At 48.0% G+C, this 15,222-nt stretch overlaps 2 protein-coding genes across 2 annotated transcripts; both read right to left on the bottom strand.

Moving 5' to 3' along the window:
- Positions 1–110: 110 nt before the first annotated feature.
- Positions 111–2,137, bottom strand: rpl31 (ribosomal protein L31). The gene is made up of 5 exons (XM_070957829.1): positions 2,066–2,137; positions 1,427–1,530; positions 955–1,080; positions 269–381; positions 111–182 (listed from the first exon to the last, which is right to left on the bottom strand). Exons 2-5 carry the CDS (start codon positions 1,528–1,530, stop codon positions 151–153), a joined length of 375 nt encoding a protein of 124 aa, XP_070813930.1. The 5' UTR covers positions 2,066–2,137; the 3' UTR covers positions 111–150.
- Positions 2,138–3,075: 938 nt separating this feature from the next.
- On the bottom strand, positions 3,076–14,024 carry zc3h13 (zinc finger CCCH-type containing 13). Its single transcript, XM_070957652.1, has 20 exons — positions 13,856–14,024; positions 12,976–13,152; positions 12,396–12,499; positions 12,105–12,219; positions 11,810–11,921; positions 11,497–11,663; positions 11,215–11,360; positions 10,868–11,068; positions 10,575–10,742; positions 10,149–10,492; positions 9,300–9,782; positions 8,953–9,207; positions 8,350–8,863; positions 8,037–8,233; positions 6,497–7,759; positions 5,708–6,385; positions 5,479–5,622; positions 5,101–5,301; positions 4,798–4,961; positions 3,076–4,695 (listed from the first exon to the last, which is right to left on the bottom strand). The coding sequence occupies exons 2-20, from the start codon at positions 13,141–13,143 to the stop codon at positions 4,495–4,497; spliced, it is 5,625 nt and encodes a 1,874-aa protein (XP_070813753.1). The 5' UTR covers positions 13,144–13,152; positions 13,856–14,024; the 3' UTR covers positions 3,076–4,494.
- Between the last annotated feature and the right edge of the window lie 1,198 nt (positions 14,025–15,222).

The following is a 15,222-nucleotide window of genomic DNA, read 5'->3' as shown; positions in this document are numbered from 1 at the left end:
GACATTATTCCCATGAACATTCCTCTGAAATGATTAAAACCACTGATCAAAACTCAAGGCACATCCCAAAAAGAAACACAGGAACAAGAATAAAGACACAAAACAAGAGGTCCTTTTATTTTATTTATTCCACTCGCAGAGGGGACAAATTTAGTTTTCATCAACATTGACTGTCTGCAGACCTGTTGGAAAAAGAGAGGAGAAATATTCTGAAATGTGTTCATTGCTTCAGTAGATGAAAGCCAAAACCAGTTAGAAGCATATTTACCTTTGCATGTGGTGACAGGAACGTATGTGACCAGGGTGTACAGTTTGTTGGGAGAGTCCTCGTCCTCATTACGCTTCCTGGACAGCCGTACGCGTATCCTGTACGGCACGTTCCTGCACGACACACACACACACAAACATGATGGTTAGCATCTTCACTCCATGCAAGCGAAGTGTAAAAGTAACATTTTTCATATTAATTTCAGGCTGGTGAAATCATGCTTTGAGCACCTTTCAGGCTTTGTGACGCAAGAATGACTTGGTACAAACTACCAAAGGTGTAGTTTTGTGAACACACTGTACAATTTTTTTGTTGTGTCTCATAAAAACTGAGGGCAGAATTTCTTAGACCACATGTTTGTATTTCATATGCAAAGACACTGATATAGTCATGTCACACTACTTAAATGCAATGAAGCCACTGCTGTACACTTTATTCTGCACCTTAAATGGTGCACAAAAAGAAAAATTCACTATATATGGAAGTTCAAGCAATGACCATCAGTCAAAAATGCATTTTGCTTCACTATGCCATCTTATAAATCCTGTATAAACCATGTAATGTCTCTCCACAAAAGTAACACAAGCAGGACAGTGTGCAGTTTATTCTTGTGGGCAGCCATTACTTTGGTTTGATAAAAAACAAACATGTCTATCATGGAAAGCTATGACAGTGCATCATCTCACCTGACACCCTTGCTCCACACTGCCTTGTTGAGGCGAGTGTCAATGCGGACATCAGGAGTTCCCATCTCCTTCATGGCGAACTTGCGGATCTCCTTGATGGCGCGTGGAGCCCTCCTCTTGAAACCACTACAGGGAGACAACACCATTAATCATACAGAATTAACTGGCTCCAAATTTAGAGAGTATTATGTGCAGAGTTAAATGTTTTCTTTCATATTTTCTCTGACTACTATGGGAACGGTGGAGATTACCAGCTCCACTTGCAGCACTGCTAACCACTGAAAACAAATACCACTATCACATGCCCACATGAGGCATTTCTTGAAAGGTGTTTTGGATTAAATCTGAGCAGGAAACAGCAAAATTAACTAGATATGAGTTTACCTGACAACCTGTACAGTTAACTTTCAGTCTTTTGCACTGATGTCTCTACATTAAGCATTAGAGCCATCTGTGTCCTTGCACTACTCACATTCCATGGATGCGCTTGTGGACGTTGATGGTGTACTCTCTGGTCACCACCTCGTTGATGGCTGAACGCCCCTTCTTTTTCTCTCCTTTCTTGGTTGGGGCCATCTAGAAACAACACACACAATATTACATTACTGCTTGAGAACAGCTGTCTTTGAAAAAAACAACATGAACCTAGCTATTTCAATGAGAATAGCTTGTTGTTGTTCGTACCTTAACCCGGCAATTTTAACCGAGCTAATCTGACGTTAGCGTAAAGATGGCTCGGTGTGACATTATTAACCTAAGGCTAACCTGCAAGCTAAAGGGGTAAGATAAACCGCGCTTACGTTAAAACACTGACTTATTCTACCGCCAGTGTTTTAGGTTGTTTGCTAGCTACGTTACAGTTCAACAGTCTAGCTCGGTGAAAATGCGACCACTGAACACCAGGGCAATACGAAGCCATCCTGGGTGAGTCAATGCTACCTTTCATCGCTATTAACTGCATTTAAAGACGTTCAATCGCATCGAAAACCTCACATAAAAGACGATGCAAAGCTATTTTATATAGTCTGAAAAGATTTGTGGTCAATTTCGACTTTAATATCGAAGGATGGCGTTAGATTGCAGAAATATAATTTCCGAAAAAAATACTCACTTCGGCTCGTAGTTGAGGCGGAAGTCGGAAGGACAGACCTAAAGCAGAGGATTGTGGGTAAAGGAAAACGGTCCGTTTTAAATAATGTTCGTCAACAACAAACGGACGAAGACGTTCCTTCTGTTCTTACCTCGCGTAGTTGAATACATCAGCACCGCAAAACAACACTGATGGACAAAAGAGTATGCCAGCTGAAAGAAATACAAAATGAAATACAAGCTGGGTATTTAATAAAATATTAATAAATAATATTGTACCATTTAAAAGATGGAGATGATTGAGACTCCGTAAGATACATGCTTATGCCAATGTCTTTTCTTTAGGAACATGTATATTACGTGGCATGCAGAAATTATTTGTATTTCTTTTAATCGTCAGCTGCCTTAAGGGTGCTATTTTTGTGAATAAGGCAATCACATAAGAAGGGCTATTACAATTTTATGACACAAAAAATGCATTCATTAATCTTTCAAAGTTTTCAACAAATTTAAGACAGAGCTTGAGACATTTCAACCATTCATAATAAAACAGATCTCTTTACCTTTGAATATAAGGCTTATGAGAAGGTCTTTGACCAGCTATCGGACACCTGCTCTAATTTTGTTTTAGGTCTTCAAACACTGGTATCAAACCTCAAAAAGAAAGCTGTCGAGTTTTTAAACCAATGTATTTCTATTAACAATGAAAAATTGTATTAATAAATAAATATTGATCCAATTAAAAGCTGTGTATTTCCCAAAAAAGTTAAAAATGGTGGCCAGTTGCAAGGAAGTGTGTAACCAATCCTTAGACAAAAAAGAGGCTCATTTATAAAGATAACACAACCTTAAAGTGGGTGTGATTATACATCAAATTCAGCGCTTACCTCAAAATGCGAAAGCTTGCATCTAGTGGCTGTTCTCATAGATCATTATAGCAATTTATCGTGGTCATCTCGATAGTCTGAACAGTGTGTTTGAATTCCTTCAGGTCCCCAGTCATCCTGACTTGACAAAATGTCATTACAATTTAAAAATGTCATTCTACATTTATTTTACAGTAAAAAATACAGCTTTAAACCAGATGTCATTACTTGCACATCAGAATTAACCTTGAACCTTAGACAAAATAAATATGTAACGGGAAAAGTGTTCTCCTATAAAAAATAGAGTTGTGGTCAGGCTAAAAGATCATGGGCTACACCTGAGCCCTGATCTCTCCACGTCTGTAATGTCACTTAGATTTCAAGTCACAGTTGCATGGCTGGGAGGTGATGTGTTGAATCCAGGGCTCTAAGATAACAGCCTTTTTCCATTCTCATTACGTTCTTTACGCTGTTCAGTGCAACACTGACGCTGATCTGTCCGTTGAATTTGTGTCCGAGCACTCGGCATGCACAACCTGCTCTTTTCAAGTGTCACTTGTTGATCTAAAACGTGTTGATGCAACCACATCCCAGAGGTTCACTTTATCCACCTGTGCAAGTCTTTTTATTGAGACTCTGGAGGGTCAACCACTGGAACACAGAAACGTGATGTGAAGTTGAGATTAATTATCTTTTCAGTCATTTTTTTTTAATCTAAGCAGTCTAGTGTCTTTTCCTATTGGGAACACTTTGGCTCCTTTTTGGAAGGTGTAGGCTGGTGAACGTTAAGGAGAGGAATTCCACATGGCAGTGTTGGAGATCTGGTACTCTGCAGTCTATGGTGTGCTCTGCACTCACTTCAGTTCATTTCAAGGAGACATTGCCAAACCATTCAAAACAAATACATCAAGCAAAAAAGAAACGTTTCCAAAGACTGACAGTTAAAACAAATTACATTCGATGAAGGAATAGTTTGGCAGTGCTTATTCATGACAAACATTCAAGTCCCTGCAGGATGTCTCAGTGTTGTTGGTCGGTAGCACTCTGCAGCAAACGCTCTGCAGATATTTTGGAATATGGTGTAAACAAAATCGAAATAATATCAAGTGTCACATTTTTTGAAGGCTGAACAGTCACTTCATACAAAGCAAAAGACCCGTTAGAAAAATCAACATCTAACCATTTTAATGCACAGTTGTAGTAACCAAATGCACAATTTCTGAAAACAAAACAGTCATTTGAACTTGGTTAGACAGGTGAAACGGACGACTTAAAAGCTGCTCTAAAACACTGTAATGCACAAAAAAAAACTCATTTCAGGTGTGTTTTACGTCTCTCGTACATGGTTCATTACACACCTCCATAGGCTAGAATGTCCAGTAGTCTATGGCACAGCGCTTGCAGATCACCCAAAACATGTAAAGCATAACTGAGTACGATTCACAATGTTGCTGTTTTTTCTTTATTTCCTCTCATGACTAAAAAGGCTAGGTATGGAATGAAATGGGACAGAGTCAGGGGATAGAAGAAGTAAAGGCTTAGAAGCATTCACTTTCATGTGTTTGACTCAAGACGCCCATTTCTTTCAGGACACGCACACTTCAGGCTGTGCTGTGCTGAGCTTACTACTACCAGCTGCAGCGACCTCGGCTGCTGGTGCTGCCGCGCCGTCAGACCTTTCTGGGCCCGACGCCTGGCCAGCCATGGTCCTCCTGAAGAGACGCATGCTCATCTGCAGCAGCTCGTTGTCTACCACGGGGGTAGTGGGGTACTGCTTGGTTAGACCCTGAGGGAGGAGAAGTAGATTTAAACACAACTCGCATATCAAAATGACGTCTGGATGACATCGACACAAAACAGTATTCAATTCATTCTCCCTTCACTCTACCTTGTCGTTTTTAAGCAACTGCCGGCGGATGGCGAAGTCCCTGCGGGCACAAAGGGCCTTGCAGCAGGGCCCGAGGTTGCTCAGTAAACCTGCCCTCTCCACCCGCCTGTTCAGGGCTGCCATATTCAGGGCCCCCAGGTCGTGCTCAAACAGCTTGTCGGCATCTGGCAAGAGAGTTGTAGAAGGATGGAACTCACAAAACAGACATTAAACACATTTCTAGATAATGATGAACGCAAACTGTACAATAAATAACTGCTATAAATCTATATTGTTAGGGTTCCATGATGTCCAAACTCTCACCTTTGGGGTCATCCAGTTCTGCTTTGCACACCTCTTTGACTTGCTTCAGGAGCTCAGGCCCAGCGAGTCGCTTGGAGATGCCCGCCCTGAGAAGCACGGCCCCTGGGGTGAACCGAAGCAGCGCTGCCCCTGCTGCTCGCGGCTCATGCTTCTGTTTGGGCATCAGGCTGGACCAGTCCACATCAATCACATCCAGAGGACCTGGCAGCACATGGCATTAGGGGGTTACTTTTAAAACGAAACACTGGACAAGTGTCCTGACAATCTTTATTATATTAAAAATGAAGCAGACATATCAGTTTTCAAATTCAAGAGAGGATAACAGAAATGAATTTACAAAACATTTCCAGACTAATATTCTCCATAAAAAGGAGGCACCTGTAATTTTCTCATCGTCTTGCTGATCCTCTTTCTTCTGGCTGTCAGCCAGAATCTCATCCAGCTCATCATCACTGATTGGTTCGTACTCTTCTCCAACAGATGCGACCGACTGCCCATCGTCCTCTTTCCCCTCATCGTCCCCTGAGAGCACACACACGGATTCCTTTAAATCCATTTTGGCAATTTAAGAATAAAACAAAGTGAGATAAAAATGTTGTCATCTTACCGTCGATGCTGTCCGTCTTCTCCAGCTCCCGCTGCTCTCCCATTAGATGGTGGCTGTTGATCGGTTTCTCCGACTCTGGAGGGCTGAAGGCCTCTCTTGGCAGCAGAGGCTCATAGTCACTCCGGTCCTGTCTCATCATGTCCCCTCGCAGGTCTCCTCTGATTTCGCCTCTCAGGTCCCCTCGTCCCGGAGCCCTGGGGTCGCCGTGGGGTGGCAGGTCCATCATCATCATCATCCTCTCCCTCTCTCGATCGCCGCCTCTGTCACCTCTGCCGTCTCTCTCCCGCTCCCTCTCTCGCTCCCTTTCCCGCTCCCGTTCGTGCTGCTGGATGAGTCCTTCAGGCAGCAGGCGTTCCCTGTCCCTCATATCTCGCTCCCTCAGGAGAGGCTCACGGCCAGGACGCATCAGCAGGGGCTCCCGTCCCCTGCTGGGCCAGTCCCTGGGTTCGGGCTCCCAGTCCCTCTGCTGTTGTAGGGGCTGTTGGAGGAGCAGGGGCTGCTGCTGCTGTTGCTGTTGCTGAGGCCGGAGCTCCTTTCGTTCTCGTTCTCGCTCCCGCTCAAACGGCTCCCTGTCTCTCTCCCGTTCTCGGCTGTCGTAGGAGCCGGCGCGGGACCTGGCCTGCCTCTCAGAGTCAGGAGAGCTGCGTCTGGAGCTGTGGCTGCGGGAATCCTGCCGATCTGGAAGACAATAAGGACACATGTAACTAAGGGTGCAATCAGTTTCCAAATATTTATGGTTTAATGTTAACAGATGTTCATGCTCAGCAGTCAAGATGTGTGTTTATCTACCTGAGGAGGTGCTGCGACTGGGCTCTCCTCTCCTCAACTGGTCAATCCGAGACTTCCTCTCGGCCCCCGGAGGATCACTCACGAGCGGCCTTTCTCTCTCCCGCTCTCTGTCTCTTTCCCTCTCCCTCTCTCGCTCTCTTTCTCTTTCTCGGTCCCGGTCACGGGAGTTGGCGCCCTGCAGCCGGCCCCGGCGGGATCGCGGACCTTGTGGGTCGTCTCTGTGGGCGGACTCGTTGGAGGGTGACCGAAGACGTCTTGAGGATGCGCGGCTCTGGTTGCTTCCCATGCTGCTGCTGCGCGTCTGCTCTGGTGGAGGTTTGCGGAGCAGGGGTTGGGACATGAGGGGCTGAGGAGTCAGAGTCTGCAGCAGCATTGGAGGATCCTGGGGGATTAGAGGGGCGATGGGAGGGGGGTTGCACCGCTCCCTGTCCCTGCCCACCCTGGGACCACCTCTCCTGAGAGGCTCAGCAGGAGCCCTCTCAGCGGGAGCCAGGGGAGCTTGTGTTTCCAGTGGCCCTCCCCCTCGGTCTGTCACCTCCTCATCTGACCAGTCACTGAAGTTGTCCATCTTGGACAGCGGAGACCGCTCTGAGTTGCCTCCAGCACCGCGGTGATCAGGCCTCATGGAGGGAGGTGGTGTCCGGGGGCCTCTCTTTCTCTTACTATGCGGCTGATGGGCGGATGAATCCTCATCAGAAACATCGGATTCTCCTTCTCGTGAACGTTTCCTCTTTCGCTCAAGCGCCTTCTTCTTGGCTCCTTTCCTGGGGGAGTGTAAGGGTGGAGGTCCTTCTGTAGAACCAGCTGGGGGCTCGGGGTTGAAGCGATCTCCTGCGCCAGCCAAGCTGTTGCCACTGCCGATCTCCTCCTCTTTTCGACCCTTCTTTAAGCCCTTTCTCTGCGACTTGGTCTTCTTTTTGCCCTCCTCGTGGGACTGGGAGCCAGCTCTGTCGTCGCTGCCGGCAGCAAGGGCCGAAGGAGGTGGAGGCGGCGTGGATTCTCGATGGTCTCTGGCTCTGCCACGGGAGTCAGTTGAGGTATCCACGAGGTGCTCTCCTCGCCTGTCGCCTCCTCTGCTTCGCTCCCCGCGAGGCTCCAGGTCCTCGAGGCGGCTGCGTGCTTCCCTCTTGTCCGCCGCTCCCCTGCGCTCCTCATCCTTCCAGTGACCGGGCTTCTCATCGGCCGGAGCGGGCCTGAGTGGGGACCGCAGCAAGGGCTCCTGGGGCCGCACCACCTGGCTCAGCAGACGATGCTTGTCGCTACCTGCACATGCACATGCACATGGAACAGTCACACAACCACACTCGGCACCTTTGAAGGCATTGAAGCCATCAGTCAAGTCATTCCTGGGCTTAACTGACTTTGCTTAAGTCTGCATCATTCTAAGGATCATTTGGCTGAAATATATTTCTGTTCAGTGGAAAGCGTGCAAGGAAAAGACAGATCTAACGTACACCTCACACCAAAGGGACAGAAATTAAAAATGATTATCAGTGCAGTACACGGGAGGCGTGTGTCCTTTGAAAAAGAATTTTCCTACTGTCAGAAGGAGGCGGACACACTGGGCTGGGGAGGAGGGGCTGTGGGTGGAGCTTGGCCTGCCCTCGGCCAATCTGGCGCTCACTTTTGTCTTCTCCACTGTTGTAGCCGTCGCTGTCTGCCGGACTGAGGCCCCGCGCTCCTCGCTTGGGTGAGGGTCGGGGGCTCGGGCTGCTCTCCACCCTGGTCCTCTTACGACTAAAGGGAGAGGGAAGAGAACCGTTACCCAAAAAATTTAGAAATACGGCACTTGAGGAGTCGCTTGTGGCCAATTTGGAGAAATGTCGGTGTGTTTGAAAGGAGGAAACACGTGCCTCGTCTTGCGATCATCCCGGGTGTCTCGGACAGACCGGTCGTCCCTGGTGTCCTCTCTCCTCTCCCGCCGCTCTTCTCTCCCTCTCTCCCGCTCCTCCCACTCCCGCTGCCTCTCCCGCTCCCGTTGCTCCCTTTGCTCCCTCTCTCTCTCCCTCTCCCTTTCCCGCTCCTTCCTCTCTCGCTCTCTCTCCCTCTCCCGTTCCTCCCTCTCTCTCTCCCGCTCCTCGCGCTCCCTCTCCCTCTCTCGCTCCCTCTCCCGCTCCCTCTCCCTGGCCCGCTCTCTCTCGGCCTCCCTCTCCTTCTCTCGCTCCTTTTCCCTCTCCCTCTCTCGCTCTCTGTCCTTCTCCTTCTCTCTCTCCCTGTCCCTCTCCCTGTCTCTCTCTCGCTCCCGGTCACGGGCCCTGTCCTCTCGTCTCTCTTCTGCTCTGTCCGTCCTGCGATCCTCCCTCCTCTCCTCCCTCTCAGACTCCTCCGATCTCCCTTGGTGTCTATTTGGAGAGGCTGTTCTTTGATCTGGAAGAGCAGAAAGTTAAAAAGTTCAAACAAAAACTGAAATAAATGTCTTTTTTGGTCCCAATTCAGATTTAGAAATAATCTCTTACCCGCACCTCTCTCTCTGTTGTCTCTGCGATCCCGCTCTCCATGTCCTCCTCTCCTGTCATAGGAGGAGTCTCGGGCTGGCTCTCCTCTCCTGTCGCCCTCGTAGCGGTCTCGGTCTGAACCCCTCTCGGAGCTCCTTTCGGTAGCGCTGCGGTCCGTGCTCCTCTCCGCGCTGCGTTCACGCACCGCACTGCTCCGTGACTCCCAGTTGTCGTGGCCGCTGTCCAGCTGAGAGCCCCGAGAGTTTCTGTTTGAACCTGGTACGAGAAAGAAGGTGAGAAATGATGACTTGGCACACACTGAGCACAGGTACAACGGTGATACACGAGCTCAAGGGTGCAGCTCTTGCCTTTCTCAGAGGTTTCATTAGCACGTCCTCTCCCTCGTCCATTCTTCTCAGCTCTGTCCGTCCTGTTCTCCATCCTTCCTTCAGCTCTCCCCCCATCTTCCCGCCCATGACCTCTCCCATAACTCCTGTCGTCCTGAGTGGGTTCGTCCTTCCTGTGAGTGTCTGTCCTCTCCCTCTCTCTCTCCTTCTCCCGCTCTCTGTCCTTCTCCCGGTCCCTCTCTCGTTCCCGTTCGCGGTCTCGGATCTCCAGCGACTCTCGGCTGGAGCGGGTCTCTGTCCTGCTCTCTCTGGAGTCCTTTACATCCCTGTTGTCTCGGTGGTCGCGAGAGTCTCTGGTTGTTTCCCTTCCTCGGTCACGTGCGTCCCGTCGCTCACGGGCCTCTCTGGTCTCCCGGTCGTCACGAGCGTCCCGTGATGACACCTGTTCAGAGTCGTAGTCCCGGTCGTCGCGGATGCTGTCCTTCTCTCGTTTACTGCGGCTTTCTGTTTGCAAGAAAGACAGAAAGCTTAGCCAGTGATGCAAGGAATGATTTAAAATTCTCAAGCCCAGAGGAGAAATTCAGCTCTCTCCCCTTCTAGAGGAAGGAATAAACAATTAATGAACTGCTACATTTCCAAGCAATGCTGTGCAAAATGAAGACAGATCCACAGTTGTTTTGAGGTAAGAATGCAGTCATGTAAAATGTAATAACAGTTTAAGTTAGTTATTTTTCCTTTTGAGAACTTTTATTTGCTACTGACACCACAAAGAGCAGCATTTGTGTGAAAAATTTACCTGAAAGTGAGCGTAGTTTTCATGAAACTTTACACAAAAAGACAAACAAATCCGGTATTAGAACTTGAAGTTACCGTCTCTGCGCTCATGTCTGCGCTCCTGGGCAGGCGGACTCCTCTCTCTTTCGCCACGGCTCCTCTCACGGCCCCTGGAGTGCCGCCGGCTGGGGCTCGACCTGTCAGAACGGCGGTGGGGCGAGGAGGTGTCGTGGGATGCCGGTGGTGATCGGGACCGCCGAGAACTCGGAGGGGAGGAGGTGGAGGCCTGGGCTGCCGAGCTCCGGTGGTAAATGGGTGAGGACGAGCGACGCCGACGAGGAGACGAAGAGTGCCGCTGGGCAGAGGAACCCGAGTGGGAGGAAGGGGAGTGGTGGCGTGGAGGAGTTGGGGTGCGCTGGCGGCGTGGAGGAGAAGGAGACCTGCAGTGACAGAGGACGGTTATTTCCTGACAGGCGCTATGTCTTCTATTTACTGATGAGACCGTTACGAATACGTGCCTACCTCCGAGGAGGGGACACCAGTGCATGAGTCTTATGGGACGAAGCTTTAGGAGAGGTGGATTTCTTCCTGGTTGAGGGTGAAGTGCCCCTTGAAGGCAATGACACGCTACCAGAACGCTCCTCTGATGTCACTGACCGCTTGGCCTTGTGGGAACTGTCTGATCGGTCCCTATGAACAACACACGTTCACAAAGATGAAAGTCATGAGTTGAAGATAACTGAAGAGAATCGTGTTGCATAAATAACCACAGAGACCACTAAAACCATCATCTTAATGGTGTCATAGATCTGTACCTGCGCTTCTCCTTCTTTTCTTTGTGTTTCTCTGTATCCCGCCCTCGGTCTTTCCCCTCCTTCTGCTTCTCCTCAGACTTCTCCTTGTTTTTGTGCTTGCCTTTGTGTTTCTTGCCAATCACAGGAATGTCCAGAGGGACAGGGGGAGGGGGACTGGGGGTACGGGGCCCCTTCTTCTTACTGTGGCTCCCTTTTGAAGTCCTGATTGGAAGAGGAAAGAAAACGTCCATCAAATCCATCGTAAAAATATAATTATCAGACTGTAGGAAGCACACACAGCAGCGCTGTCACTGAAGTCTGCTGAGTTGTCTTTGAGATATCCTGCATGTAAAAAACAAACCTCTTACCTGGCAGACTCTGAAACAGGTGAAGACACAGACGCCTTCTTCTCCTTCTTCCCAGATCCGAGGCCTTTGGTGCCACTTTTGTGTTTTGGGGATCCACTGGACTTCCTGGATGGAGGTGAATCTTTGATTAGCTGCTCCGGGGAGACCTGAGGGACAGAGATAACAGATCAGTTTAAGAGCCCAATCAGAGGCCGTCCTGCAGGCAGCGACTTCAGCGAGGGCCGTTCTGATTCAGAAATACAATCAGGCTTTCTTTGCAAGCAAAGGTAGAAACTAGCTTACCTTCGGCATGGCAGCGGCTCTTGTTTTGGCGGCAGACTCTTCTTTCTTGATGACAATTTCCTCCCTCTTTTCCAAGTTCTCCTGCTCCAATTTCATCAGCTCGCGCTGAATCTTCTGGCGCTTCATCTCAAGGGATAACTCGTAGTCGTAGTCACCGATGTCTGAGTCTTAAAGTAAAAAATAAAAAATAAAAAACATAGTAGTGACTTCTAAAGAAAAGCCCAAATCTTAGGATCTCTCATGTCACGATCAGTTATCTCATTCATTTCAAATCAGCAGGTCATTTACACTTGAACAAAAGGAGCTACTGAACCTTCACGGTTGGTTTCCCACTCTGTGGGCTCCTCTTCACTGGCTGGAGTGCGCTCCTTAGTGATCTTTATATCCTCCTTCTCCCTGTGTCGGCCTCTGGAGGAGTCTCTCTGCTGTGGATGGATACACACACACAGCTGTGAGAATGACACCCACACGTTGAGCACCATCTTCATATCTTCTGTAGTTCCAGGTGGCACACAGCCCACAGCCTCTCTTTATTTCAGCCATCATTATGCTTTCACTAAAATATTAATACTTTAAACAGGCAGACTCTGAAGGAGCGGAGAACTCACTCTCGCTGTGGGGGATGTGGGCTCGTCTAGGTCTCGCTTCAAGTTTTCTGGGTCGACATCCTGTCTTTTATTCTTCATCCTCTCCCGCAGGTCACCTGTGGGTCTCTCAGCTGACCTGCTCCCGTGAGGCGCAAGCATCGTGTCAGTAATATGACGCCATCATGATAATGAGCCATTTATTTAGTATGAACAGAACAGTCATAGAGTTTAACAAGATTGTGTCCAAAACTTACGCCCTGAAAATCACGTGCCTAAAATATCACACAGAAATTCTAAAACAAGGCATCTTACCGACTGAAGCTAAATCCTTTGCCTCGTGGCTGAGTTCCATGTGTGTAGCGACAAGTGTTGCCGTAGCTGCAATTACCAGTCTTCAGCCAATTTCTACAGTGACTCTGAAAGACACAAACAAATGAGCCCGATGAGATGAAGAAAGCCTTCACAGTAGGATAAAATCAGGTTCAGTCTCAACGCAAAACATGCTTTATCAGACCACTAAAGAGGTGCTACCACGTAAGGGTCCCTAAGCAAGGTACTGAATCACTAACAACTCTGCAACAGGAGCACAAGTCCGCAGCCTCTCCTGACCTTTGACCTCCCTCAGCTGGAGGCTAACAACACACCACAATATGAGCATGGCATCGCTCTTTGCACCAAGACTCTGTTGCAAGTGATTATGTATGACTGATGAGTGCATTTGTTGTATATATTATAAAATACAGCTACAGCAGCAGACTGCCAATGCCTGGTGCAGGAAAGAGATGCCTCCTTCTATATTGACAAAGGAAAACAGGGATGAAAAACACATGACTATATCCTCAGGCCGCGCTGGAAATCCCTGTTGGCGTGCTTTGGCTCATCCAGTACGTACATCAGCAGCATTACTCCCAGTGCTGGGGCCGAGTCTTTCGAACACACTGGGCCGGCGGGAGGGGGCGGCGGGGTTGCTGGTGCTGCTGGTTGTGGTGCTGCTGCTGCTGCTGCTGTCAGATATGGTTTTTGAATTCTCCACTGTTACCTTCCGCCTGATCTTGGACATTCTGCAAGACTGGAAACATGAAAAACAAAGCATAATGAAATATCTGTGAGTGATCATCTGTATCAACACATTAAGAAATATTATTCACACTAAGATTTGAGAGGGGATGTCAAATAAGCCATTTTACATACATGATATTACTAAAACCATGGCCGGAAATATCTCTGCTGTGTAGCTATTCAACTGCCAGACCTGAATTCATTCATTCCGCGTGCAGGGCTACATATGGTAGCCTAAATTGCGTCTGATCATTATAATTTAACCGCCTTCCTGAATTATTTGAATTTCTACAACCTGCTGCTGTTTTTGCTCTCTTATAGGGAGCGACACGTCCCAAACATAAACACATGCAAATGATTTGGCCTGTTGTTGTTCGCAGCTGCTCTGCGCTCTACGTAACTTCTAGCGAGCGTGCTAGCTTAAAGTTAGCTAAAATTCCTCGCCAACTAAACGACTATAATGCCACTGATAACTAAGTATTTCCCCATTCATACGCGTGTATGTGTGTGGCTCAAATGTTAAAGCCGGCAAGTGGCTGGCGCTCATTATTCTTGCACGCCTCATGCTGGAAACGACAAGCGGACGGAGGCTAAATGCTAAAGTTAGTTAACCAAAGAGCTAATGACTTCATGTTTTCTCTTAGCGCGGGCCTTCAAGACGCCTTCAATGGCGTCCCAGCTCGATACTACGTACACAAAAAAAGCTGCCTCACCCAAGACGTTAATTCGGTGTCGCATCTACTTAAGTCCAGTGAGTGGATTCAGCACTTGTAGAAATAACAAGGCTTATTCTTTAAAATCAAAGGCAGAAACTGCCCTGGGTGCCTTCATATTGAGGGTGCGCATCATATGCCCTGTTCTTCTTCTACGGTCTGTAAATGTAGCTTGTCCTCTACCACCGTCTACCGACTATCCGCTGTGTGTGCTTTTGGTTCCGAGTGCCTCACTTAACTGTCGTTCTCTGGCTCATAACCGTTGCTCGTCCCAAACTTATTAAAAAACTGCCCTAACATTACTAGTTAGTTAGAATATTCGCACTGGTATTGATAATAGTGGTCTATATTTAATTGTCTGAATATATAGTGAGGGTTTGATGCTACTGTCTTCGCCTTGATGGTGTAACACAGCGGTCCCCAACCTTTTTTGCTCCACGGACCGGTTTGAGGTAAAGCAATAATTTGCCAGACCGGCATAGAAGCGAATAAAAACAAATGATTAAAATACAACTCGCCATTACCCTGAATGTAGTTGTTGTAATCAGTGTGTGTGTGTGTGTATGTGTCCCGGATCAGATCCCGGGTCTGGAGTAGTAGTAGTTGCTGTAGTATCATTACTGTGTGTGTGTCGGTCGGATCCCGGCTACTGATCCGGCCCAGGTTGTTGATATTATTGTTATTATTATTAGGGTAAGTCCCGGGACCGACCCGGAAATGTCCCGGAAAAATTCCGGGTCGGTCCCGGGTCCCGACCCTGGTAGGTACCGGGTCGGAACCCGGGTCGATGCTGATAAACTGATTCATGCCTTTAATTCAAACTGACTGGACCCAGCTGTTATTATCATTATTATTACCATTAGTGTGTGTGTGTGTGTGTGTGTGTGTGTGTGTGTGTGTGTGTGTGTGTGTGTGTGTGTGTGTGTGTGTGTGTGTGTGTGTGTGTGTGTGTGTGTGTGTGTGTGTGTGTGTGCGTATCGGGTCGGATCCCGGGTCGGCCGCAGGTACTAACCTCCGGAAGAAAAACCACTGATAGACTTAAACTGACTCAAAACTCTGCAGCTCGACTATGAACCAGATCCAAGCGCAGAGAGCACATTAGTCTGGTTTTAGCTGCTCTGCACTGACTTCACTGACAGACTGTGTTTGACATGTGTACAGAGGCACAGGCGGACGCACCTGATTTTCAAAATTAAAACTTCTTTCAGACTCTGATGATCAATAAAATACTTTTTGTTCAGTCTCTCTGTGCGGCCCGGTACCAAATGGCCCACGGACTGTTACCGGTTGTTATCATTATTAGTGTGTGTCCCGGCCCCGGTTGTGGTTATTATCATTATCATTATTATTGTCATTAGTGTGTGTGT

This window comes from Chaetodon trifascialis, chromosome 24 (assembly GCF_039877785.1).
Source record: "Chaetodon trifascialis isolate fChaTrf1 chromosome 24, fChaTrf1.hap1, whole genome shotgun sequence".
NCBI classification, from domain to species: domain Eukaryota; kingdom Metazoa; phylum Chordata; class Actinopteri; order Chaetodontiformes; family Chaetodontidae; genus Chaetodon; species Chaetodon trifascialis.
Note: the sequence above shows the minus strand (reverse complement) of the source record. Positions and strands in the feature narration are given on the sequence as shown.